This window comes from Chelon labrosus (genome assembly GCF_963514085.1).
Source record: "Chelon labrosus genome assembly, chromosome: 13".
NCBI lineage: Eukaryota > Metazoa > Chordata > Actinopteri > Mugiliformes > Mugilidae > Chelon > Chelon labrosus.
The window spans coordinates 5,126,043-5,153,224 of NC_140346.1; the positions used below are offsets into that span (position 1 = coordinate 5,126,043).

Genomic DNA, 27,182 nt, shown 5'->3' on the forward strand with positions numbered 1-27,182 from the left:
CCCTGTGGATGAGGAGGAAGTGTCAAGACACATTGGATACATAGCAGCGATGTTGCTTCTTCCTCATGCCAGGACCTCAGTCAGTCACCCAAAACTGTCCCGTTAAATATTACCAAACTCTGTGGGAACTTTGCCCCATGCTACACACACACGCATGTAAATACAGAGTGTTACTCAGACTGCAAACAATGACCCTTGTCAAGTCCCTACTTCCCAGGGGCCTCACACAGCCCTCCTCCCTCTTCAAATGAAAGGATTTGGACACACAGGCTAACGTATCTGAAAAACACAGAAGATATATGGCACAGGGAAGACACGCTTTGGTCGTTTTTTAAAATTAGAGGAAAGAAAACACACATTTGTCAAAGCCAGGAAGCTGCCATATCTGATTTATGTTCAGTGTTTTGCCAAAACGTCTTTTGTTCATAAGTACACCTTTGGTGTACATGTACTTTGCTTGGGTGCCTTCAATTTTATGTTGCCTGATACTTCCGCTCCACTTCTACAACAGTTCGCAGGCTAAAATTGTGCTTTTTATGCCTCTACATTTATTTGACAGTTAAATTTAGTGGCTCTTTAAATTTTAATTTTGCATTAAGAGACAGACCAGTAGCTTATAAAATATAATGTTTTGTTAACAAAGTGTTCAAACGTTTATTTAACTAAAGAATCTAAGTCTTTCCTTCACCACTGCACCTTCAATGTCAAAGTTTCCATCTATTTGTGTCTTGACTCTTAACTGAAACAAAGAGTCAATTCCTCCATTCTTATTTATGGTTCCTGCACGGTGGTGGTCCTGCACAGATAAGAGGCCATTGTACATATATTCAGCATATTATTAATGCTTAGGCAGTATTGTTCTCTACCTGCCTGACCATTAGTTTTTACCTGATAATAATAGTGCATGTTACCCAGAGTCTCTTGGGACGAGGCATTTACTTTCCTGTAGGCGTCTGCGCTGCTCACTGTGCACAATGCTCTATTGATCTAAAAATACACCAACAAAAGAGTTTAAAATAAAACAGAATAGAAGCGCTGGGTGTTTTATGACCAGTCTACTTTATTTCATTTTCCATTGCATCCGAGTCTTAGCCACATGTTTCACTCTTCGTTCAACAAAGTGCATTGATTAGACAGCAGTACTGGCAGAAGTAGTTGTAGTGGTGGTGGACTAGTTTGCAATAGTGCCATATGTGCGTATATTCTTTCTCATGGGTCCATTACAGGTCTGAGTATTATACGTTTTTACATTCACTTGATAAAACGAGTCACTGCCTCTTTGTGTTACAAAACTAGAATTTCCAAAAGTTACAAACAAACCAGCACCACTAGGCTACTCTGCGCATTTTTCATTACAGTACGTCTCTACACAAAAAATATATAAAAATTAAGTCAACATTGCAGTCAAAAGGAAAGGGAGGGGGGCACATGTGGGTGAGGTGTATTCAGTTAGGATGTTGCCTTCGAGCATGCGGCCAAACGTATTTCCAGTACGGTCCGGTGCAGCCTATTTGGAGGGGCTGTGTGACAGAGCAGAGGGGGTCAAGCGTCAGGAGTCAGGGAGAGGCGGATCAGGGGGAGCTCCTTCAGGCTGGAACACAAGACAAGCAGATGAAAAAAGAAAAAAACGAGGCCACACATTTCCTAGTTGTTGGGGGTGGCTAAGGCTGCCACCACCACCACCACCACTACGCCTGTGCCACCCAGCGTGCCCCCTCCTCCGGAGGCACATCTGAAGCTCACTTAGCAGCTTCCTCTAACAAGGCGTGACAGGGGCTCACAGGGGTTGGGACACAGCTAAAGGGAGGAGGGGGACCAGCTCTGCCATTCCTTCAGAGCTTTCTCCTGCAGCTGGCTGTAGATGCCTGACACGCAATGAGGAGCTATAAGACAGGCTTTGAAGATTAGGAATATTATCAACACAATCATCATCATCACTGGCATTGCCTTGGAGGGCCAAAAAAAGGGAGAAATGAGAGATGTTTCTTGTTGTGGCTCCAAATGATCCCCAGGCAGCCTATGTGCTCACTGAAGCTGTTTGCAGTCGGAGCCAGCACAGTGACGGTCTCTTCAGGCTTAGTTTCTGCTGATTGAACACCTCAAAGTGCAGATCAACGGAAAACAAAAGAATAACTCCATCCGAAAGGGAAAGCAGGGAGAGTCTCACTGTTAGTAATGTGAGAATTACTGCAGTAAATACACGCCACTGCTTCACAGGTTCAATATGTAATGTAAGACTGACAGGCTGAGTAATTGTCTTGCTGCGCGTTCACCTTTGATTTGATAGCTGGGTCAGAAGGGACACACATCCAGCAGTTCTGAATTCAGGTTTCTCTTTTTTAATTAATCTGGTTACATAAATGCAGAAGCATGGACTGTAGTGCCGAACATAAAAGCAAAAAGAAGAAGTCCTTTTAGTTCTTCTTTCAAGCCACATAATGTCAGACTGCCCTCCTGTGGTTACACAATAGCACTGATTCACAGCAGTGAAACAAAACAAAGCGTTTTACCTGGACAGTAGTAAAGTCAACATCATCCACGTCATCTGGTTTCAGCTACTCAGCCTCTTCCTCCTGTTAAAACAAATAATCTCGTATTGATAACACAGACTTAGTAAGAGGTGAACGAGGTAGAAGGTCAGCAAGAATGTATTGTAATGTGTTTAAAGGGATTATTTGTGTTGATTATGGAATACACGTTTTTAATGATGATCAAATTCTAAATGGTTTTATGTGTAGAAAAATGGGACAATCCCAGCATGGCTATGTGTCTTTTTTGAACCCTTCATCTCAGTGACCTGGATTAGATCCAGTGGAGGAGGATTTAAAAGAAAAATGTTACAGCTGGACCTGCTTAGTTTGTTCAATTAATAACAGCAATAATTGTTGGTCTTACAAAGCTGTTATAAAAAGCCAAGCTTTTTACTATAACGCTAAAAAGACCCAGACTGCACCAGTCAGACTGGCAGTACTGGGAGTGTGCTACCAAAATACTGTTGTGTATTTGCGTCCGACACAGATCTTCCCTCTTAACAAGACTGGAACAAGATATTTGTTTTGCAGGCATGTCAAGCACAGGCGACAGAGTTTCAGACGTGACGAACTGCTGTAATACTACCTGTGTCTCTTCCAAGTCTTCTTCTTCTTCTTCTTCCTTTGACACATTAAAAAGAAAAAGAAAGAGGGAGGTGTCGAGTGAAGTCCATACGGCGAGAAGGTGAGAGGACTTCACATGTTAGTGGCTGCACTGGGGGTGGGTTAAAAATGGAGAGGGAGTAATCCGAGAGGGGTCGAGAGAAGCTGAGGAAACTAACGGGTGTGTGAGATGAGCTAAGTGAGACAAGAACGGTGCTTAAGACGGTGCACCGTTTGAGAGGAGGTTTTCAAATCTTAAACTACATGTTAATTGTTATCAGTCAAACTGCGTGGCTGGGAACTGTTCCCTCTTAGTTGAGTTCTTGAAGTAAACAACACGCTCGCTGAGGGACAAAGGGAGCTGACATCATTATCTATAATAAGACGCCACAATCACTTGATTCTATTCAGGCCCTCTACTTAAGGCGGTGATTACCCAAACAAACTGGAAACAAATGAGGCAGCAAGTCATAATCCAGAGGGACATCTAATTTGAAACACATATTGTTTTGTGCTTTGCTTTCTTTCTTCTTGCCTACTGTGTTGCACAATAAAATTGTGTGCTCCAGCTTCTCCGTCCTCTTTCAAACTTGTCACTTAAGCTCCACGTCCACTTTGTCCAGAGCGCTCTTGGCAAAAAGAAACAAAAGCCACGACTGCTTACAAAAAGAGAAAGTCTTGTCACCCTGTCAGGTCGGCGCGCCCCCCTTCCCTACGTGCAACGTCACCAAACTGAAAGCATGTCCGAGTTATGCTCATGTGCACACAGGCAGAGTGGAAGAACACAACAAAAACCTTTCCACCTGTTCTTCAGACATCAGAACAAACACGTGAAAAATGTCCTGGCAGACTCAGCAAAAGTGCCTCTATGGATATTTTTGTCACCATGTTCGCCACAACACCGATCGAATACTGTGCCATCCGTGAAATAATGCTCATTAATAAAAATATGATCTGTGCCACATTCCCACATTGTGCACCGGACTGCATGACATACAACCGCCCTTGAAAGAAACAGTAGAAATGTTCGCATCAACTTGCGCATACAGTCTTTGTTTTTTAATCAGATCATGCGCATAAATCCCAGCCGCAGCATGATTCACTCCATGCAAATCCATGGACAAAGACTGTACGAATATACCTCTTGTGCGTCAGCCTCTTCTTCTTCCTAAGCAGGATGAAATCGGGGTTTGTGAATATCAAAAAGAAGCAAAGATCTACATAATGGTCTGCATATGGCCTTGTGTTACAACACTAAATCCACCTTTAAGGTTTAAGCATCATATTTATCATGCTGCACACCACCAGGCATCTCCGTGGAAAAGAATCCATGCATCACACAGAAGTGGAAAGAGGGAGAAAGAGAATAGGAAGTCTAAGAGGCCTGAAAAATACAAGACACCACAAACAAACTACAAGAAACTACCTCACTGCTTTGTTTGTCCTGCTCCTGCAAGAAAGGTGGGACAACGACAAAACAGGCGGAAAGGAAAAGAAGATAGGAAAGAAGGAAAAGCAAAGCAGGGCTGCATAAGCGATAGAGGTTCAGGCAGAGGTTGGAATGTTTCAGAGAGGCAAAGCACTTTTCAGACAGCAATTACAACTTGGGATGGGTTTTTTTTTTTTTTAGCCTGGACCTGTTAATGAACTCAAATGGAGGCAGATCCTGATTTGGGATTTTGTTAAGTCTGAACTCTCTAGGGAAGTTTCCCCTGAGTTGAGCAATGCCGTGTGAAAAGTGGACTGAATGGATAATGGGCAGACTTGTAAGTATGTAACTTGCAACCCTGCGCTCAGGGCTTTGTGTGGGGGAACAGTATGAGAGAAAGGACATGGGTTTGTTTTAAGGGTGTGGGGCACAATGACGTATGAGGTCCTCCTATATGTACCCTGAAATCTTGAGCAAAAGAAGCCCACAAAGCACTTTCTGTATCAAAAACCATTATCAAACTAATGTTCTCACATTAGTGAAGAAAGAGACTAATAAGTACTAACTCCACTATTTTTATATTGGCAATTTCCTCACAACAATACCTGGTTATCACAGTTTTATCGTCAAAGAAATTGCTTAGACAGCACACACAGATTACACTTTACTCTTGTTATCACAAATTGAATGGTACTAATCCAATGATGTGATTGGTCCCTTTTGTTTAATAAATACTCATGACATGACGTACTAACAACTAGTCCAAGAGAAAACTGAAGGAATGACTTTAAGTGATATGTGACTGGAAAAAAAGGCAAGACCAAGTCATGAATGCTAGGGGCAGGTGAAAAATTCATCACGTCAATCTACCTCAAGCTGTCGTAGCTCTTCTTCCTCCTAAAAGAAATAATAAATAGCAGGTCAGCGGTCTGTGTGGGGAGCAAAAGAGCACCACATGCATGCGGCATACAGAAGATTTGAATTGGAAACTACGGGGATAGTTGAGGTTGTCAGGAAGCAGCTAGAGGACTGGGAAGAAATGAGGAAGAGGATGTTAGCAGAAGGAGAGGAAAGAAACGTGAGCAAACTACACTGAACAAGACCTCCTCCCACCCCAACCACGACCACAGCAGCCTTCCCAGATCTCTGCAACATCAAAGCCACACTGCTGATGACTATACGGAGGAGCCGCAGAAAGAAGCGATCGCCGGTGCACAGTTACCTCTGACTGCAAATCCTCTTCCTCCTGGAGGGAGCAAATCGAGAGGACATGGACAAAAGGGCAAAGAAGGGGTCAAATGGCGTATAGTGTGTGTGCACAAGGAACGTGACTGGCGCGAACATCAGCAGACAGATGTCTGAGAGTGATGCATGTAAGTTCTAAATGAGTCAGCGGATGGATGGGCTGCAACATGAGCGGAGGAAGCATGTCAGTTCCGAAAAGCTAAATGAAATGAGATGACTTAGTGTAGCGTGTCAGTGAATTAATGCATGCATCCTATCTCTGTTAAAACTGATGTATGACAGTGAGAACTCAATAAACCCCCCTTTGCCAGGGAATATAAATTAATAACACAGTCTGTATTTTCTATCACATGAGTCTGGCACACAGGGATAGACCTGAAGATTCTGTTTTTAAGTGAAATTAAACAGTTCGGCAAACACAATAAAAAGCAAAAACTCACACTTAAAGAGGGACCCTCGCTAATAGGAATTAAAAACCTCAAACAAGTCCAGCAGCCTTCGTTTGAGCTTTCTTTTAGAAGTAGAAATCCCATTTTTATCACTGAAAACGACAACGACAATGAGCACAACTGTGCATTGTCCAATAGCGTTTCGGCAGAATATATGTGCTGCTTATTTCGATGCAGCTTTTGGGGGAAAATAATAACTGTCAGTTAATGGAAATCCTAAATGTTCAGCCTGTGTTAGTGATCAGCAATTTATGCAACATTTTAGGAAATGGATGGCCGCCGGCAAGGACTGGTCAGAGCGCTCACTCTGAACCAGGAACGCCAGCTATGGAAGGAAAGAGTTAATGAACGTCCGTCCAGCTGATGGATTTTGCATGATATGTTGTTAAAATGTGTTCTATATTTTCTGGACTTAATGACAATGAAACACAAATGATGTTTAATAGGTGAAGACATTTCTTATGAGTACAAATGTTCAAACTGCTGGTATTAACTGCCATTTGTTGTTGCTTTAATTAATGAGTACTATGAAAACGTTTGAGACACTCACCTGCTCTTCTTCCTCTTCTGCTTGGGCCTGCTAACAGAGGAGATAAGACAGCAATTAGAGAAGTCAGAAGACGGAAGCCGACACAGTCTACATACTTAGACAAAGCAGCATCCACAGAATTATTCAGTGGGTTCTGTTTGCAGGACCCCCAGTTAATAGTGAAGGAATATGCAGAGTAAGGAGGGTTGCATCAGTAAGGCGAGTGATAACAATGTCATCAACCAGAAAAACAACAAAACAAATCCATTAAAAGTGTCAGAAATGCAATAACGAAGAAATAAATTATCCACTGGTACTGAAGAATGGTGGAATGTAGCAGATTGTGGGTTAGTAAATGTCTGAATCCAGGGAAAGACTTGAGATGCAGCACAAGGATGACAGGAACTTGAGAGGGAGGCAAACCTTAAAGTATTAAAGGAAAGGAGGACATTAGAGGGAAAGTGGAGGAAAACCAGAGCATTCCAGGAATGATAATACAGTGTAAGAGTGAAAATTCAAAGCATTCGTGGGATGGAGGAAGAGGCAAAGCGGTAGGAGGTTGGATTCTAGTTAAGTGGCAATTACTGTGTCTTCTGTAACCTCGTCTGTTCCTTCCACTGCCTCCTCCTCCTCCTCCTCCTCCTCCTCCTCCTCCTCTTTTGCGGGGGCCTGGTCTCCTGCTGTTTCTCCTTCCGTGGCTTCATCATCTGCAGCCTTTCCTTCGTCTGCCCCCTCCTCCTCATCAGCTGCCTCCTCCTCTCTGTGCTCCTTCCCGTTACGCTCCTCCACTGGAACCTCCTTATTGTGAGGCGAAAACAACAATGTGTGATCAAGGAAAACAAATGGTGTAGTAAACCAAATGAAATATTTGTTCAGGCATGACGCTAGGATGGTCGGCTCATCGGTTGGAGAAGTTTAGAAACTTAAAGTGTAGGTGTTAGTTTAACAGGTAGAATGAAGTGGAGGAGAGAATTTAAAGGGGAGGTTTGAGAAGCAAGAGCCAGCAATGAACTTAGCTCAGTTTAGCAACAAAGACTGGAAACAAAGGGAAACACCTGCCCTAGATCTGTTCAACGGTAACATATATTAGCCTTAACCCCGTAAATTTAAACATTTGGTCTTGTAGTGTTATGAGCCAGTCTATTATAGATTAAGCTACCTCGTTTTTGTGTGTGTGTCTGTGTCAGGCTGCATCCTGCTGAGGATCAAGGAGTGTCATTGCTATGGGGTGGGGGTGCCTGGTCTGGTCTAGGTGGGTGCTACATGTTTAAGTAACATCCACATGAATGCCAGGTCCAAAAGTTTCCCAGCAGAACATTGGATTGTCACAAGATGGTCAATGTTATTTACTTCAACTGTCAGTGGTCATAATGTTATGCCTAATCAGTGTATGTATTGTATTACTTCATCCGGTGTAATTCTGTACATCTATACCAATACTCATGTCATTTTTGGTGCAATACTGACTCCATAGTCAATGTTAGCGCATCAAGTCATGTGTTCAACAAGGTAAAACGACTGATTTTGTCAATAGAGTCTTGTGCCTTTGAAGAGATCATAGAAAGGCTACCTGACTGCAAATAATGATGTGATAATATTCTAAACAGATTATTGTTTTGGGTGGGTCTCGTTTTAGGCAGCTAAAATAAATTTTTGCTGCTGACCCATATTATCACTCAATACGCTGACCGTACTTCTACTCAGCCTAGCCAACCAGGTTTACTGAAAGAAAAAGCAGGCGGCTGAGCTCCTCCTGGAAACAAAATGCAGCGTAGATTAACTGAATTCGTGTTTTCTTCATGCAGCTCCGTATTGCAACCTGTGGGATTAAAAAAATCACATAGGTTCAGCTGCTTAGAGGTCTTCTGTCCTCGTAAAAACCAAAAACTATCAGATCCATTAAGTCCTCTTTTACTTGGTCATGTCTGAAAGAAGTTAAAAACATAAATAAAAATGCTTCCAAATTCTGAAGCCATGTAAATATGGTGTATAATACTTGTATCAGTGGCATAAAATCTTACTTAGTAGGAATTTTTGGTCATGTCCTCACATTCCAAAAATGTAATTTGATCGTAAATATAGTCAATGCTGAACTTTCTAAAACTGAATGTGTCTCTAAGCTGTGGTAACTGGAGATCCAGTAGGACCTTTTCTCTTTTTGAAGGAGGAGGAAAACTGTTACATACAAAGGCATTAAAAACATTAACATTCACAAATTAAACCAAACACACTGCACTTTGTAAAGCACTACGTGTGGAAAGGATTCACAACAGCCTGAACAAAGTAATGCAGTGACACAGTGTTACAACAAGAACTCGGACTATTGTGTTACTGCGAAGTGGAACGTCTCACTCATGCAACACAAAGATTAGTTGATGTGATGACTGGGGAGGAGTGGGGAAATCAAATGTCTGTCGACAGTTACGGACAGAAGGAAAGTTGTACTGGATGGAAAGAGGAGGAAGTGAGACAAAGGGAAAAGAAACAAAACATGAGGGGAAAATGGGGCTAAAAAGACGGCATTACTATTGAGTCATCGAGGTTTCCCTCCGCATGCGTCCCATTCTCCACGATGAGCCCCTTGTCAGCTTCCTGTATGAACGAAAGGATCAGGCTCAACAACAGCATTGTCAGGGATTAAAATGTACTCTTGGGATTACCTGCCAATCATACAGTATACCCTGATGTCATACAAGCACTTCAAATTGGTTCCTTGAAACAACAGGCATGCGAATGAAAATAAAAACTGGGAAGATATAACAGAAGTTTGCGATAATTATTTGGTGATATATCTTAAATGAAGCCTGGAATATTTGTTGGTTAATGCAATTTCCAATGTCTGAACAGATGTTAATAAGAAGTGTTAACGTTTAGTTGGATTTTGTGGTATAGAGAGCCGAAGTCCCGCCCCCTCTACTTCCGGGTTATGGGACCTATCTTTCGAAAAAATATGAACGGCAGTCTATGGCGAAAGATAAATTATTTTCTGGTCCCGATCGATTTGTGCCTTGGATTATACATATGTTGTTTTTCAGAATAAAAAATGATTTTACATGTCAAGAATGTCACAGTTTGTCGCAAGATAGTTAAGTAAAACGCTATGGAAAATACGTAATTAAATGAACTACAAGTCCCGCATGCTGGCGTGTACAGAACCGACCAAAACTCCCTTTGTGTAACTACAGCTCTCGACATGACCCGATTTATAATGATTTTCACCTCGTTTGATGCTTCTGCCTTTGTCCTGGAAGAAGACGGTAAAGCTCAACAAGGAGACAGCCATAGTTCTCTAGTTACGTACATTGTTCGAGACGAGAGATGTAGTTCACTAAGCGATCTCATACAAAACCTAATGTTGTTCAGCTTATTTACGTCAAATAATTTATCTCTTGACGTGAAAAATTATCTTTTAAATTCACACACATCATATGTGAAATTCATGCCACAATTCGATCGGGACCAGAAAATAATTATTATCTCTCCATAGACTGCCGTTCATATTTTTTCGAAAGAAGTAGAGGGGCGGGACTTCGGCTCTCTATAGGCATGAAAAATGAAGTTATGGAAATTGGTATTCTTTGCAACATTTTTGGGCTCTGTTAGTTTTTACTGTTGGATACACTGTACTTGTACATATCACTATATATAATATTATATGTAACACTGAATTAGAATTAGAAAATTCACAGCAAAAAGAAGACTTACTGCAGAGGGGTAAATTAGAATTTGTTCAACTGAGTTTAATTATCTAGAAAGGCTGTATCAAGGATTTGGTTAAATAAATTCAAGGTATGTGGTTTTACAAAGTAGAAAATAGACAGTAGTTCTAACCTTTGACCCAGGAGGAGGGGGAAGCCCCAGGAAGGAGTACACCAAGTTGTCCTCCTTGGCATCAAAGAATGTGTCATAGTCCTGCACAAAAAGAGAAACATTCCTTGACAATGAACAACATCGGTGCTGTTTGCTCTCAAAATGTCTAAATGAAGAAAGATTATCTGATTGATTCAACTTTCCATGGTCCATGACCTACATTTAAGTGTATTTTCTGAGCTTTGCTGCTTAGGAACCCACATTCTGCGGCCAACCACAGGTTAATAAACACCAGCATAATGCGTCCTCGTTATGAATGCATGAATACTCACCCCACAGTAGTTCTCTTCATTGAAGATCTGTGGGGGGAGAGGGATGCCGTTGGCGGGCTTCTTCTCCGCAGGGACGTTCTGCCTCATCCACATGCGGTTGTCCTCATTGCAGGCGATGTCCAGCTGGGTGTAGTCCACTTTAAGAGCCTCCAAGAAGCCAACCACATCTTGCTGCTTCTTCTTTATCTGGAGGGCAGACAAGTTAACAGCATGCGATTTAAGAAAACTACCACCCACTGTGCAGGGAGTCAAATTTGAGTTTAAAGAAGAAAAAATCTGCACTCTGATGTACCGATTAGTAAATTTGTACCATTTAAATCACAACAGGGGTTCACAATCGGTTGACGACGCACCTCTCCTTTCCTGTTCTGTTTCTCCTGTACTACCAAATAAACAATTACAGGCTTTCTATTAAAATAATGATTCGCTGATCAAGAAGAAATGCCAAATATTTGCTTTACCCAGGTTCTCTAACCTCCAGACATGTTGCTTATCTTATTGCACATTGAATATTTTTGTGTTTTGAACTCTTAGTTTGATATAAAAAGATCATTTTGGGCTGTGGGGAATTTTGACACTTTATTTTTCATTTTCATCCCCTAATTTTCTGACAAATCAAAGTCTAAGCAATAATCTAATAAAGTTGAAAAGAAAAATAACCGGGCATTATCCACAGAGCTAATAACTGTGAATTTGATTTGAAAAAGCAAAAAGACATTATGAGAATATAAACACTGCTGAATTTTCTAAGACCCAACCCAGTCAGCCATTAAGTGTCATCTGCTAATTTGGGCTGCAGACAAACTTGGGACAGGCCAGCATGCAAACAAGTGTACTCAGAGGATAAAGCCAGAGTCTTTCTGCTGTGAGACAACACTACAAACTGGGCCAACACGGTTCAAACTGCTTATTTAGCTTTGCCAAAAGTAGATCTAAGGGTTGAATCCACCCTCCCCTCTGCACTTATCACACCACCAACTCAGTCAACAGTTACGTCAAGGTTTATCTGATCACTAATAAAAAAATAAACCCTTTCTAAAGCAAGCTGAGTGGTCTAAAGAGCCTTCACTGGGGTCCGTGACTTGAAAAACTTTGGGAGCCCCTGTTCTAGAAAGCTCTGCATGTGAATCACACCGACATGCGAGACAATGAAACAAAAGAAGTGAAGCAGCTCAAGCACCGATCTGAACGTAAATCAAGCCACACACTTGAAAGTGGGATTTAGAGTATGAGAAATGAAAGGCAAGTCACATTGATTTCGAGTTTTAGCGCTCTTGAGTCAGTGCGGGTGACAGTCCGGTGAAGATGCAGGAAAGTTCGGTCTAAACAAAAACCAGTCGGTGTGGCTGAAAGCTTACCGCCGTGGATCCCGATGAGGAGGCGAGGAATACTTTGATAACCATTTTGTTGCGGTATATTTTGTAGAGTATGCAACAAGTAGGCTCTTAAAGGAGCAGGCAGTCGCCTCTATTATTAGAGCGAACCCGGGACGGAGTCATAGCCCGGAGTTCACACACACGCGCGCGCACACACACACAGTGCTGGGGGTTATTTTTGTCTCCATGCCCCATTAGTGAGGGATTGGAGGGTTGGCCCCATGGGGACGCAGCGCCACACAAACTGATTGGCAACTTCAGCTGTCTGTCGGCGCAGAGGACACTGAAGTCGGTGTCCAACTCCTCGCCGAGTGCTTATATGGACAGAAATAGCACTGACCAGCACTATAGGCTGTAAATCTGTCCGGTTTTCAAACGCAAAAAAACAAAAAACAAAAACGAGATGCTTGCTACAAACTAGACCATGCTCCCGCTGAGCAACATCCAGACTGCCTGGGCACCTGATCCACACTTCATATAATCTCTACAGTAATATGGTCAAGCCGAGTGTCCATAGTCTAAATCTGTCACAGAGACTGTGATCTGATCTATGCAACAAATGTCTGGAAGTTACACCGCTAACACGGAAGCCACTTTATTGTCACTGCAAGCATACAACAAAATTATGGTGCTCCCTTTTGCTCTTATGCCTCCATATAAATGTGTTGTTGGAGTATAGTTACTGGGAAAAGGGGCGTTGACAAACTCGTGAAAGGTTTCTGATTTTTCAGAATGCGTCATTAAAAAAAAAAAAAAAAAAGAATATTCAAAATATTACAAAACTAATATTTAATACGGCAATATCAGATTATCTGGCATTAATATCAGTTTAATAGTGTTAATTTACCATAAAAATGTTTTTCCTTATGTTTTGAGTCTTCATCCATTGTACCGCTGGGTGCCATGGCAACCCTGAAAGTATCTTTACAAAAACGTTCCTGGCAACCGATAGTAAAGTAAATAGGAGGTATTTACTATAGCCTATAACAGTCTGTGGATGCAATGGTCTGTTAATAGCGAGCAAACATAGGTCATCGGAAACAATTCAGGTTTGTTAATCAATCTTAGTCTTTTGTTTTATTTAGAAAACTGATCTTTTTTTTTTTTTTTTTTACCTTATGTGTGCACATTAAGCCTAACCTGTCCTTCTTGTCTCAAAGTGGATGAAGGAGGGATGCTTGTGGAACAGCAGAGTCTGATGCAGCGGGACTTCGGTCCCAAAAAGGAGGGTGATGGTGATGCTGTGAGCTGCAGCAGTGACACCTCCGTTTGGTCCACTCCCTCCAGACTGTGCTCCGAAAGTCCACAACACTCGTGGGACTGTGAAGACAAAGCTGACACTCTTACAGACAGGAGTCCAGGTGCCACGCCGTCACTCAAGAAGCATCCTGGAGGAGACAAAGGCAGCTTATTTAAAACTACTCAATGCATTTTAGGAGCCATTCACATGAGTAAACGTACATCATTTTCTGTTCTGTTTAGGTAAGAAAGCTCAGGGGGCCTGCAAGCAGAAGACAAATTACACTGCACACCATCAGATCCTGAAGCTGCCTCCAATCAAGCAGGCCATGCAGGGGCCAAAGCCAAGGACCTCGTCTGCAGAGTTGACCAGCATCAAGGTGCTGAAGAGCCAGGTTTGGGATGTGCAGCAGCAGCTGAAGGAGACCAGGACTGAGAACAAACTGATGAAGAGGCTGCAGTATCGCCACATGATGGCACTGCAGCACTTCCAAGACTTAGATGGCAGTGTTTCACAGGTGGGTTGGCTGGTTGGTTATCTTGGCCTCTGTCATGCTCACTCCGTTTTGTGTCATTGTCAAACGTATCATTGTTACTGCGTTTGGTGGGTACCTATTCTCATATCAAATCAGCTTTATTTGCAGTGTATATACAGTGCCACTTAAAACTTTTTGCGCCCCTCAGAATATTCTACGAGTCTGCACAAGAATGATTTAAAACAGTAGTCAAAGAGAACCCAATCAAACAAGTGAGACAGACATTCATTCATTCATTCATTCATTTTCTATACCCGGTTATTCCTGTTAACGGTCGCGGGGGTCTGCTGGAGCCTATCCCAGCTGTCATCGGGCGAGAGGCAGGGGTACACCCTGGACAGGCCGCCAGTCTATCGCAGGGCCATGAGACAGACATATACTTGTGTATATATTTATTCAAGAAAGTTACTAATTTGTACATATTTGTGATTTGCAAAAGTTAGTGAACCCTTGTTTTTAGTATCCTGTATGAACCCCTTTGCGTAGCAATAACAGCTGAACTAAATGTTTTTGGTAACTGCTAATCAGTCATCTACAGTGGCTGGGAGGGATTTTAGCCCATTCCTTAGTTCAGAACCACTTCATTTCTGAGATGTTGATGGGTTTCCTCACATGAACTGCTCGCTTCAGGTCCTAATACAAAGTTTTTATTGGATTAAGGTCAGGACGTTGACTTGGCAATTCCAAAACAATTCTTTTGTTCTTCTTTAACCATTGTCTTGCACAACTTGTGTGCTTGGGGTCGATGTCTTGCTGCATGACCCAGTTTCTGTTAATATTCAGCTCTTTTTGAATTTGCTGGTATAATTCAGAATTCATTCACAGACAGGATGAGGTTCTTATGCAGGAATGCAGTGTTTCTTTGTTTCCAATTATGACAGGAATTCTGCATAAAACCTATCCAAGCGAACACAGTGGGCAGCAATGCAAGGCACCCAGGGAACAGTTTGGGGTTTTTAGGCGCTTGCTTAAGGCACCTTAGCCAAGGACATAGAGGGGATTCAACCAGTGACATCACAGTCCCAAAGCTGCTTCTGTAGCCACTAGCTTCTCCTTTCCATTTTCTCTGGGCAGAAATCGACTTTTGGTCAACTGTGCATTGTCTCAAATGATACCTGCATATTCTTCCAGCACCAGTAACATCAGCTTTCCAATTCTTCCTCACGTTATATTGATTTCCAGATTTTAACCAAGCACAACAATGAGACCCGAGCTCTTCAGAGATTGCTTCGCGAGACTCGCACCTGTCGCGACAGCCTAGCAAGGCAGCTACAGGCCACAGAAAACAAGCTGCTAAACACCAAGGCCACACTCCAGCACCTGCAGTTGCTCAGCCAGGACCACAGCCTTCTGGAGAGAGAGGAACTCACCCTGAGGCTGGCTAAGGCCACTGCCCAGCTGGAGGAGAAGGACAGGAGGATACTGGTATGAAGAGTAAAGGGGCGCTGTGATTTGCGAGGGACACTGTTTGTGAGAGTCAGTGTCACATCCCTAAGAAGTCATACTAACAATTTCTTTTCATTTTTCACTGTATTCTAGAACATGGAGAAGAATATGGAGTTGTGCAAGGCCTCTTTCAATCGCCAAATAGTCACTGAACAAAGAAAGAGCAACGAGGCGAAAAAGATATCCTTCTTTCTGCAAGAGGAAATATATCAGCTAGCCAATGAAATCCAGGTGAGCTAATAGGTGGTAGCAGTGTCTCCCACAATATAATTTAATTCCCAGTCTATAAGCATTTCCAGTTTGCAGTCCCATGTTAAGAATGCTGGAATTTCATAACTGAAGTCTGACTGAATATTGAAGATGATGTCAAGATCAGTTTGTTCCACAAACGGCAGACCATTAGTGAGGCAAAGGTGAAAAATAAGGAAGTACATTTACTCAAGAGCCGTGCAACACCGATTGGGTGAACAAACTAACTCATCATTAAGGCTGGCAACATTATTGGACAGAACATGGAGACATCCCACCCACTCCACAGTAGACTGCATAGACAGCGGAGCTCATTCAGCTTCGCTGCCTTAAAAGAACGGTTCAGGAAATCCTTCCTGCTGTTTGCAATAATGCTGTAGAACAGCTCATCTCTAGAGGTGAGCTGTTCTGCACTACTGTTAGCTCACTCTGTTATACTTACACAATTACACGCTGTAACATACTTTCATACTTAAGTTTTTTATTTATTGACATATTTACTATGTTCATACTTCCGACGGTATATACACTACCGGTCAAAAGTTTTAGAACACACCAATTTTTCCAGTTATTTATTGCAATTCAAGTCGTGCAAGTCTAATGAATAGCTTGAAAAGGTACAAAGGTAAGTACTCAACAGCCAGAGGTTAAAAAAAAAAAAGGTTTGGTAACCCAAAACTGAAAAATAATGTACATTTCAGAATTATACAAAAAGGCCTCTTTCAGGGAACACGTAGTGGGTTAACAATTTAAAGCTGTTCTGCAGCAATGAAGGTTGAATCAGCCTTGAAAGCTGGTGCTACTAATTCCTACAGGTGTTCCAACTTTTCTTGGTTACTTACAACCCTCTCTGTCTGCATAAAAGCAGTGTTGGAACACACTGTGGTAGCAGACCCTCATGAGCATCAGGTGAACAGTATTGTACTGCAGAAAGTAGTGTGTTGCTACAAAAATGGCGAGAAAAAGGCAATTAACAATGGAAGAGAGACAGACCATCATAACACTTAGAAATGTAGGTCTTTCCTACAGGGAAATTGCAAAGAAAGTCAAGGTGTCAGTACAGTTTTCTTCACCATCAAAAGGCACTCAGAAACTGGGGGAAACTCTGACAGGAAGAGGTCTGGCAGACCCAAAGCCACAACTGAATCAGAGGACAAGTTTCTGAGAGTTAACAGCTTGCATGATAGGCGGCTCACAGGACAACAGCTTCAAGCACAGCTTAATAGTGGTCGTAGTAAGCAAGTCTCAGTTTCAACTGTGAAGAGAAGACTTCGAGCTGCAGGTTTGACAGGATGAGTTGCAGCAAGAAAGCCGTTGCTAAGATGTCAGAATAAGACAAAGAGGCTCGCCTGGGCCATGAAACACCGCCATTGGACTATTGAAGACTGGAAGAAGGTATTATGGACTGATGAATCAAAATTTCAAATCTTCGGTTCATCACGCAGGATCTTTGTACGCCGTCAAGTAGGCGAGAGGATGGTTCCACAGTGTGTGACATCAACTGTCAGACATGGAGGAGGAAGTGTGATGGTCTGGGGCTGTTTTGCTGGATCCAGGGTCGGTGACTTGTACAGAGTGAGAGGCATCCTGAACCAAAACGGCTACCACAGCATTCTGCAGCGCCATGCAATACCCTCTGGTGCGCCTAGTTGGTCAGAGGTTCATCCTACAGCAAGATAATGACCCAAAACACAAGCTATGCCAGAACCAACTCAGGAAAAAATAACAAGATGGTAAGCTTGAAAACATGGAGTGGCCAGTGGTCTATTGTAGAAAGAATGCCACAAGCGTGTTCAGCTGTTATATCTGCCAAAGGTGGCTACTTTGATGAGTCAAAAGTTTAGAATACATTTTGGTCTATAAATTGATTCCATGATTTCTTTTTCAACTCAAATGGCTTATTTGTTCTATGCTTTCATTTCAGAGTGCAATGAGACACTAAACTGAATAATTTTCAGTAAAAAAATGGAAAAAGTGTGGTGTTCTAAAACTTTTGACCTTTTTGACTTTTGACCGGTAGTGTACATAAGATATGTATCATTATACTTACTTAAATATAATGGTACCTATGGTATCATAGATGGTTCAGACATATATATATATATATATATATATATATATATATATATATATATATATATATATATATACACATATATATGTATATATAACATTTAAGAGCTGTTTTTAACTTTGGTATATATTTTCTTTGTATTTTATTGTATTCTGCTGTTGTAATGTAACATAACAATTTCCTTTGCTGGAGTAATAACATCTATCTATCTATCGATCCATCTATCTGTCTATCTATCTATCTATCTATCTATCTAGTATTCCATCAAGTACAATGTTGAAGTACTTGTACTGTCTTTAAATGTTGCCTCTAGATGTCCACTCTACAACATTCCAGAGGGAAATATCTTATTTTCTATTGCATTTCATTTATTTGACAGCTTTTGAGATGGAGATTTTACACAACGGAAACACAACAACATCCAACATATTGTTAGAGTTAAAACCAGTAGTTTCCAACCTTTTTGACTTCTGATGTCTTATAAAAAGCAGGGTGTAGTTAGGGTCCCATTTCAGATTTCTATGAGTCGTTAACAGTTTTTCTCTATTAATTCTTCTTTCCTACCTTTTGGACATGGTCATACTTGCATAGACACTGTTGCCCTTCCACAACCACAGTACAATTTACTGGTGATACTGTGTGTATTTCCATATTTATTGTACAGATGTCATATTGCGAACAATAACAACATTACAGTTACTTTCTTAGCACATGTCTATAAGCACTTTACTGTCTCTTTATTTTTTCTGTATCTTATCTTAATGCTACCGTGTCACCATGAATTTCTCCTACAGGGATCAATAAAAGTATATCTGATCATACTTAACTACATTTTGCAGTCAATACTTGTGCTTGTAATTGTACATAGACTTCTTCCTGTGAGTTGGCGTAGTTACAGGGATGCAGGAGTAGTTTCTAAAATATGTAGCATGTACTGTATATATATATATAATTTTAATGTTATTCTGTCTCTTGGTTACGTGTCCCATAAATACAGTACATCAGGCTTATTAAGATAAGTGAAAATATATTTTGTTTTTCTTAATGCAGGACAGAGAGAGGGACCTGGAGAAACATAACATTTACTCTCACAGATTCCTAAAAGGATCAAGCAAAAAAGGTGCAGATAGAAAACAGGATTATTTGACACAGCATGTGAAAAGCTAGTCTGCTGTCTGAGACCGGTTTCTGCTTTCTAGCTAGGGAACACAAGATGGTTCAGACAGAGGGAATAGTTCTTCCCCCCACTGATGCTGCAAGTGTTTTGGAGACGGAATACTTTGAGACGGAGGAGAAGCTGGAACAGCAGGAGAGCCCTGTGAATGTGGTACATAATTCTGGGATTTTAGTAGACCAAAGACCTACTCTTTGTCTGGATTCACTTTAGTGTCATCCATCTAATGACTCTCATCTGATAATCTTTGCATCTTTTCAGTGTTGTTACAGTCCAGTGCAAGAGTCTCTGGTTATAGAAAATGCAGAGAGAAAGGATTTTCCAAATGCCACATTTGAAGAGAATCATCAGGAGGATGTGGAGATATGTGCAGGCAAGATCTTTTTATATACATACAAAGGGGTGCTAATCCTGCTATAAATCTACCTGGAATATGCAACCACCATAAATCTTAAGGTATTTTTCCAAATGAAAATATCTAAATATTTGTTTTTAGACACCAGTGAAGAGAGAAGCTCTGCAGACGAGAGCCCAGAACACCAAAGTGAGGAAGACCGAGCCAAAGAGGAGGAAGCATCAGAGACTCCACAAGTGTTAGAAAAAAATCAGGAGACACAACTTGAAACTGAGGTGCCCTCCATTTTGGAAAAATCACTGAATGCAGCAGAACTTAAGAGAGAACAATACAAGCTCCCAAAAATCCGACGCAACTACGCCTTCAAACAAGCTACTGAGAACCTGCACAATGGAATACCTGCCTTCAGCAATGAGGACAAGAGTCCACGTCAAAGCACACAGAGCACGATGAAGCTGGAGATCCTCAGCACTGAGACACATGACCTTCATCTAATAGATGGAAACTCCATGAAAAGACTGACATCAGACTGAATGAAAAACAGAAGATCTTCAGTTTAAGTGAGGTCACTGAATGGGTTAGTTATTCCTTCCTGCTTCCATACAGATAATGGTGGTTTGAACCACTGAATAAATTTTCACTGTAAAACTGTAAGACTTCTTTCTCAAACTTTTCCTAAAATGTATCCCCTTTACGTTAATCATTTCTGATTTTATGTCATCAAAGCTAGTCGTCCTAATTTGCAAAGTTCCAATAAAAACAAGATTTTCTCACATTTTCTTTTATTAAAAATGAATTTCAACATATCAAACCCACTGTTTTGAAATAATATACAATCCAAACATCTGTCATTTTAGAACACAATCATCTCAACAAAACAAGACAATTCAACACAAAATGACAATAATAAATTAATGAAAAATGCACTGCATTTTTACGTTCTTACATTTAGGTAAGCTGAGAGAAAATGAAGGAACAAAATTGTAACTTTCATCATGAAGAAAAATCTGAGCGAAACTTTAGCAAAGAAATGTGTTTAACTCTTGTAATCACTAGCCGGGGTCTCTAGCTGAAGGCATTAAGTCCCAGTGTGACTACTTTGTTGCAAACCACCAGCCAGCATGTGATTCCCACTCCACCTGAAAGAAGACATTCATGAGCTTTGTGTTTCAGTTAGTAAAACAAAATAATCTATAAAATAAAAAATATGTGTATTAAAAAGTTATAAATTAGTCGTTATGCATGCCTTGTTTAGGAATCATCTTATATTTTATAAAATATTTAAAAAAAAAAAAAGAGAGAAATTACCTGCCACTCCTGTAGGGAAAGCCACGAGCCGCTCCACAGGGGCAATCCATTTACTGGGTACCACAGTCACTGGATCAGAGTAATACCTCCATATCAATGAGATCATCAGAGCAGCCTGACAAGTAACAGAAACAAATACGTAGGTTATGAGTAATAGCTACTTGTCATGACACTGTCAATATATATATTATTTTTTTCTAAAATAATCAGAATAAAACATTTGTTATTAAACATTCAATAAAATTAACTGGAGGTTTTGGATCCAAGAAATAGCTTGTGTTTACATGTTATGGTCCCATAGCAACATGAGAAACTGCAATGAAACTGTACTTTGACTTACCTGCAGTATGTAAAAGACTATGTTCACGACCCACTTCATCTTGGCTTGTTGAGCAGTTCTTGATTTCACTGCAAAATGAGGAAATATGGAAACGTAAGTTTCAAAATAGTGACTATTTTGTGGATGTACAGCCTCAGGGTTTTCAGACTGACCCGGTGCAGGGTGCGTTTAATCAGATTTGGCTTTACTTCATTATTTGAAACACTGAAACCATCTGAGATTTGAGCAGTTGTTCAATGTGTGCCACCCAGTTACAGGGTAACACGGAAAAGTGACAACACCGTGTAAGATCTTGTCTATTAGACATTATGTCATCTGCACAAACTACACAAATTAACGCTTTAGTACGTTTTGGGGAGTTTATTACAAAAAATGTGGGAGATATGAGTGGTATAATTCATATAGAGAACAACACAGACAGTGAAGGTTGTTAACAAGAGATTCAAAGTAAAATTAGCATGCAGTTTTGAGAACAGTTTTTTGACACAATCAGCCTTTACACTGCCGTGTACTGTACCATCGCTCCATACACTTCCAGTTCATTCACAGGCTAATTCTGAGGCTGTGGATGAAGAACAGCAGCTGTTCCCAGCAAACCTTACCAAGAAAGCATCCAAAACCACCAGCCACTTCCTTCTGTTTTAATGTATGAATCTGATGTAGTACATACGCCATATGTCCCTTTTACAGCCAAAGTGACAGATTATTGTCTTGTATTTTCTTAAGCTATGAACATGCAGGGCTTTGAGCAAATAACAAAACTAAACCGTCCTGCAAAGAAGCATAAAGTTGGTCACGTTTCAACATCAACATCAAAGCTACACTGCATTGTAATTAGCTTCTCAATGATTTCCTGGCTTCATTTTGAAGTCCTCCATCTTCTGGATGTCAGTCATTACATTTGTTCTTACCGTGTGTTTTCAGTTTGTCTGTTGTCTTGTTGATCTTGCGCTCCAGCCTGGCGTATCTAGCAAACTCATCCATCATGCTAATGGAGGACTGCTCCTTCTTCATCTCTTGGATTTCTGCCCTCATCTCACTCTCCTGCTCAGCATCCTTCTGCACCATCTTTGTGAGCTGGAGAGGAAAACAAAGGGCACTACTAAGCAAAGTGGACTGCAATGTAGACAACTGAAGCTCAATCACAGTTCCTTCTAGACAGGAATAAGTGAATTACCCACGAATGGCACAGTGACTTTGTAAATAGGCTACGTCAGGTGGCTAAAGCTAGACTGTTAACACCGTTAGCTTATCAATTTCCCCAACGTACAAATGACAAGATAAAAAAATGTATCTCACGTATGTGTTGTAACTATTCATAAAACCCCACCCTTTGGCTAATGTTTCAAGCTAACTGGCTAGCTAGAATTGGACATTTAGCATTAGCTGTTAGGCTAAGCTAGTAAACAACGATCTGCTATCTGTGATAGGAGACTAAAACTATTACAGTAGCATTTAGAGTGCATAGCTTGGTGATTTTACATGCGAATTATATGCAAGAGACCCCACGACTTACGAACGAAGATATGGTCGGAAGTAGTGTTTTCATAAGATTGCAGAGAAAAACCGAGCCCAGCACCAAAAACCACGCATAACCGGCCGCCATGTTTTTTCCCTCCTCCTCTTCCTCCAGTCAGCTTCCTCCTTCTTGCAGCTGTGGAGCTGCTGGATTCACAGTTACGTGACCTCAAGACAGGTTATACTGGTAATCGCTGATGTTACACGATGGCCATCTTAAAAAAAAAAAAAAAAAAACACCTCGGGATTACAACGCAAAGTAATGTAGTGCATTTATAATATATTAGACGTGATTGGAGGTGATTTATATCCACTTTGGTGGTGTTACATGACACTATTTTTGTACTCGTGTTTGTGTACATTCTTACACAACAACCCCGTGGCTGTTGAGCATTCCTCAGGTCCTGCACACACCCATGTGTACAGCGGAGCGTGATTAAAAAGTGAGAGCCGTCCGCGGTGACTGATTGGCACGCTCTCCTGCCCACACAGGTAAAATGTTATGGTTCAAAAATATGCTTCGTCGACCTCGAAGCCAATCACTGGAAGTAAGGGGCGGGGGCTCACTCTTCCTGGTAGGTTGGTAGGATAGGGGATCCAATGTACCGATAGGGGGATCCAATCCGGTTTGAGCTAGTTCTGGTACTGGAGGGAGGTTTATGTTAAGTTACAGAGGCTGCTGTTGAGGTGTAGGTGCAGGGCAGACCCACATTTCACTTAGTTTCCTAACCCGTACGAGGCTCTTTAATCTCTGCAACCTAAGCAACAATGGGGAGAAAGAAAGTAAGTTAAAACGTATGCTTTTCCCGGAACATGATGCATGTTGCATATTTAACATTTTAGGATGGTAAGACTTAAAGGGACACGTTGTTCTATGTGTGTTTTCCCGCTGTGTGGGAGCTGTTAATGTAAGGGTTAGAAATGCTGCGGCGTGTCCATGTGCGCGCATGGAGTCCACCTTTGCTGCGCTCAGGTCTGCTGATGGTACAGGGAAGTGGCGCCTTTTTACTTGCATGCTTTCATCGAACAAGTCTGTGGATTGCACGGTCTTGTCTAATGCGACTGCTGCGTCAGCTGAGTTGATAATATCTCCGTGATTAATGTAATAAATCTCCACTATGTGCAAAGATCAAACAAAGGGGTGTAGCCATACCGTCGATGCACAGGTTGCCAGTTAAGAGTATATTCTTACGTTATTGCCTTTGGGCCTTTGACCTCTTCCTGGATTGTACACCCTAGTATATGGTTAGATGTTTGCACTCGTGATATGTCGACCTATTACATCGTTTTGGTAGCGCGCACTGTTTGGATTCGGTCCTCTGTGCGCACTGGAAAGCTGGTGCGCGTCACTCTCGAGGTGTACGATCTTTTCTTTAAGACCGTCATGGCAGCCGCTATATCCTCGAAAAGACAGCGACACATCTGGTCAGTGTTAACTCAGGCTCGTGTTATAATGGCGGATTTCCTTAAGTTTAGCCACGTTGGGAACCATAAACGGATTTCCCCTAACTGATGTTTGGAGCGCATGTGGAGATGGAGCGACCCTGCGCCCCTCTTCTTCCAGCACCACGCTTGCATAAGGAAACACACCGTGAATGATGCGCCGCTACGCTTCGTTTGAAAATGGTTTAAAACTAGGAAAACATTCTCAGTCAGGTTAGAAACACATCCGATGAGACCCCTCCCCACCTACAGATTGCATAATGTCTTTGTGACTTAAGGGAAGGGAGAGGTGCCCATCCCCCCCCCGTTTGCGTTACACACCCACTTTAGCTCACTCATGAATGGTTATTCCTCTTGGTTTATTAAACTCTTTCTCCCTCTCTCTGTCATCCACAGGCTACCAGTGATGGAGATGCCAGCGCAGAGGTTAGTATTCAGGTTTTGACATCCAGGCTGGCCTAAACCTATGCAGACTCCCCAAATGGACATTTTGTTCTACTTTTTGTCACCACAAAGCGAAAGTCTTGATTGATACAAGTTGCCTTTAAATATACTTTAATGCTGCCCAATTTTAATCCTGCAAGCGAGAAACTGGAGTTGTAAGGATAATTGTGTCAATTATTGTGGTTTTAATGCACAGGTAATTACAGTCTGCTGGGGTTCATGCGCAGCACAGCCTTTAGGGGGCGCTGGTTAATACTATTCTATTTACCCTTTTAAATTAAGGACCCTGGCACTCAGTTTAAAAATTCAAAAACAAAACCTCTCTCAGTGCAAAAACACATTTCAGGGAAATGGTAAGAGTGCTGCATAAAACTCCACAATGCAATGTTCATCTCTGACCTCAAGAGGCCACTGTACATATATGGTCCAATTATGCAGCATAAGATTTTCCCTGGACTTCCCTGCTGAGTGTGCATTATTTAGACTTCATAGAATGAGCGTGCTCAGAAGTGATTCATGTTTCGGTCTATAGTAGTTTCAGTGAGCTAGCTTGAAAGTTACACTGTAGATTTCCTGTGTTGGGGGTGTTTTGTTTCCACCTCTGTGATTTTTATTTTGGTTGTTTTGGTCTGTCAGTATGTGAACTATTTTTGCTCAGACATGGAAAACGATTCTGGTGTATAGATTTCTGAACATGTGTAGAGGCGCATGGTTGCTCCCTTTTCTGCTCATAACGCAGCATTAATATTTGACTGAACTGAAACCTAATTCTGTGTCTCTTTTTCAGCCAAGGAGAAAGTCTCAAAGGTTGTCAGATGTAAGTTCTACACAGTCCAGCAAAGATCCTTGCATTTTTAATGATTTAATGATTCTTTGCACAATCTGCAATTTGTGTTGGTGTAGTTTGGCTCATAATTGTATCGGCGTGTGTTTTACAGAGAGAGACGCAGCCAGAGACGCAGCCAAAACCACAGCCGGAAAAGACAAAGGTAAAAAGAGAAATCTTGCTGGTCAGCACGAGTGCTGTGTCCGTTTAAGTTACACTTCTCTGTTTTCTGACACTCGACTTGTTGTTGACATGACAGGCACCTCCCAAGAACAAAAAGGTGAAAGAGCCAGCGAAGGCTAAGGCAGAAGAGAAGAAAGAAGAACCCAAGGCAGAGAAAGAAGAGGTTCCAGCAGAAAATGGCGAGGCCAAAGCTGACGAGGTATTTTCACTTTGCCTTTTTGTGAAAATTTGCTCTTTGCACTGTGGCAAAAAAAGAACAGAACATAAATGTGTTTTCTCCCTGCAGGCTGCAGCGGAAGAAGAGGAGGGAAAGGCTGAAGATGACAAAGCAGCAGAGTGACATCACTCAACTTACTTGCCAAAGCTCCCTTTTCCTCCTTTGTTGTAAAATGCAGAGAATATTTTTATCTACTATTTTCTTAAAATGGCAATGTTTTTAGGGATGTGATTGCATTTTTTTTAATACTAAAATTTCCATTCAGTGTATGAGTTCTGTGAAGGGAAAGCTTCTGTCATTGTGGTCTTTGTGTCTTTAGGTTGTAGTTTTCTTGCTTTACATGCAATCATGCTTTTATGAGGAATGGAAAAGTTTACCTGAGACATTCCTGAAGCATCGAGGGATTTTTGTGTCCTGTACAATTTTAAATACTTCGTAATGCTATGTGTTTGTTACATAATAGGACGATTTGAGAGTTGTGTTCTATGCTTAGTAAGGCCTTGTTCACAACCTGGTTGGATTGATTTTTGTTTTTATTTTATGGTACATTTGAGGACAATTAAATTGATCCATGTTCTCGGCTATGCTCAGACCAAAATACATTACAGTAGTTAGCCTGTATGGTGTTGGGATTTCTCTACCAATGTACAGTGTCCTTTAAGAAAACTTTGTTGTGGCGAGTATAAAATGCCAATTAAAGTGGGAATTTCTTTTAAGTGTTTGTTTCTCATCAATTATGTATTGTATTCGTCCAGAGTACAGTGGTTGACCTAAAAGGATGTATTTCAGATGGTATGACTTGATGATGATAGGCAGAACATCAGTACACTAAAACTGGCCATTACATTTAAAGCTGATTTTGATTTAAACCTCATTTGTGTTTATCTGGTGGATATTATTGCACAAAATTAATTAAATGTGAAAAGAAACTTGCAACTTAACAACGGTGGTCAGATTGATATGCTAGAGGAAGTGAAAAGGCCATTTGACTCTTGCTTTGTCTTTCCTGTATATTTGTGCCTGGTGCTAGATTTGCTAGTCATTTGACTAAAACTATATTTTTTAAAGAGGCCTCATTTAAGCATATGAAATAATGCAAATTATTTAGACTTTGTCTAATAGCCTCAGGGTGTGATTAAAGCAGAGCCATTCAGTTCAAGACCTTTTAGGGTTTTGTTGATAATCCAGGTTTGTCTTGCTGTAGTGACATTGTATTAATAGGCAGTAGAAAACGAGAAGAAAAATACCTTCACCTTGCGTTTCCAGATAATTTATTGAAGTCTACAGCTCTTTAATGTGCACACAGACAGGTGATCTGTTATGTCAAGAGTGTTTTTACCTCCAAGACGCACAAGTTTAAAGAGTTTTTTGAGGGCTGGAGATCGAATTACCCAGGAACAACAAAATAGAGAAAGGGTATAATGGTCAATGACGGTCAAACAAGATTAACTGCCAAGATTTTTCTGGAGCTTTGTGTTGTATCTCAGTCTCTTCATCTGAAGTTAGCTTTGAGTTACATACAGTAC

General features: G+C 41.2%; 3 protein-coding genes and 1 pseudogene across 4 annotated transcripts; 2 read left to right on the plus strand and 2 right to left on the minus strand.

Annotated features, from left to right (window-relative positions):
- Positions 1 to 1,056: 1,056 nt before the first annotated feature.
- Positions 1,057 to 12,578, minus strand: sh3bgr (SH3 domain binding glutamate-rich protein). The gene is made up of 10 exons (XM_084558121.1): positions 12,287 to 12,578; positions 10,929 to 11,114; positions 10,618 to 10,698; positions 9,313 to 9,378; positions 7,372 to 7,584; positions 6,808 to 6,837; positions 5,786 to 5,809; positions 3,118 to 3,153; positions 2,511 to 2,573; positions 1,057 to 1,591 (listed from the first exon to the last, which is right to left on the minus strand). Exons 1-9 carry the CDS (start codon positions 12,329 to 12,331, stop codon positions 2,556 to 2,558), a joined length of 699 nt encoding a protein of 232 aa, XP_084414247.1. The 5' UTR covers positions 12,332 to 12,578; the 3' UTR covers positions 1,057 to 1,591; positions 2,511 to 2,555.
- A 900-nt stretch (positions 12,579 to 13,478) lies between these two features.
- LOC311498014 lies at positions 13,479 to 20,020 on the plus strand (annotated as a pseudogene). The gene is made up of 8 exons: positions 13,479 to 13,707; positions 13,787 to 14,061; positions 15,262 to 15,504; positions 15,619 to 15,756; positions 18,899 to 18,968; positions 19,048 to 19,175; positions 19,284 to 19,389; positions 19,558 to 20,020. The product of its transcript is annotated as an uncharacterized misc_RNA (transcript).
- Positions 20,021 to 20,161: 141 nt separating this feature from the next.
- On the minus strand, positions 20,162 to 22,728 carry get1 (guided entry of tail-anchored proteins factor 1). Its single transcript, XM_084559170.1, has 5 exons — positions 22,542 to 22,728; positions 21,937 to 22,102; positions 21,026 to 21,093; positions 20,686 to 20,800; positions 20,162 to 20,516 (listed from the first exon to the last, which is right to left on the minus strand). The coding sequence occupies exons 1-5, from the start codon at positions 22,629 to 22,631 to the stop codon at positions 20,443 to 20,445; spliced, it is 513 nt and encodes a 170-aa protein (XP_084415296.1). The 5' UTR covers positions 22,632 to 22,728; the 3' UTR covers positions 20,162 to 20,442.
- Positions 22,729 to 23,159: 431 nt separating this feature from the next.
- On the plus strand, positions 23,160 to 26,372 carry hmgn1a (high mobility group nucleosome binding domain 1a). The gene is made up of 6 exons (XM_084558564.1): positions 23,160 to 23,326; positions 24,383 to 24,412; positions 25,218 to 25,247; positions 25,369 to 25,419; positions 25,516 to 25,638; positions 25,726 to 26,372. The coding sequence occupies exons 1-6, from the start codon at positions 23,312 to 23,314 to the stop codon at positions 25,777 to 25,779; spliced, it is 303 nt and encodes a 100-aa protein (XP_084414690.1). The 5' UTR covers positions 23,160 to 23,311; the 3' UTR covers positions 25,780 to 26,372.
- Positions 26,373 to 27,182: the final 810 nt, after the last annotated feature.

What these genes read in the sequence shown, in the direction of transcription:
- sh3bgr (XM_084558121.1), bottom strand. Translation starts at nt 12,331, where the DNA reads ATGGTTATCAAAGTATTCCTCGCCTCCTCATCGGGATCCACGGCG. An exon ending in ATGAAGAGAACTACTGTGGG is followed by an intron (nt 10,699 to 10,928) that starts GTGAGTATTCAT and finishes CTTTTTGTGCAG; the next exon opens with GACTATGACACATTCTTTGA. An exon ending in AAGAGGATTTGCAGTCAGAG is followed by an intron (nt 3,154 to 5,785) that starts GTAACTGTGCAC and finishes AATGTGTCAAAG; the next exon opens with GAAGAAGAAGAAGAAGAAGA.
- get1 (XM_084559170.1), bottom strand. Translation starts at nt 22,631, where the DNA reads ATGGCGGCCGGTTATGCGTGGTTTTTGGTGCTGGGCTCGGTTTTTCTC. An exon ending in TTCCGACCATATCTTCGTTC is followed by an intron (nt 22,103 to 22,541) that starts GTAAGTCGTGGG and finishes TTTCCTCTCCAG; the next exon opens with CTCACAAAGATGGTGCAGAA. An exon ending in TTTCCCTACAGGAGTGGCAG is followed by an intron (nt 20,517 to 20,685) that starts GTAATTTCTCTC and finishes GTCTTCTTTCAG; the next exon opens with GTGGAGTGGGAATCACATGC.
- hmgn1a (XM_084558564.1), top strand. An exon ending in ATGGAGATGCCAGCGCAGAG is followed by an intron (nt 24,413 to 25,217) that starts GTTAGTATTCAG and finishes TCTCTTTTTCAG; the next exon opens with CCAAGGAGAAAGTCTCAAAG. An exon ending in GCGAGGCCAAAGCTGACGAG is followed by an intron (nt 25,639 to 25,725) that starts GTATTTTCACTT and finishes TTCTCCCTGCAG; the next exon opens with GCTGCAGCGGAAGAAGAGGA.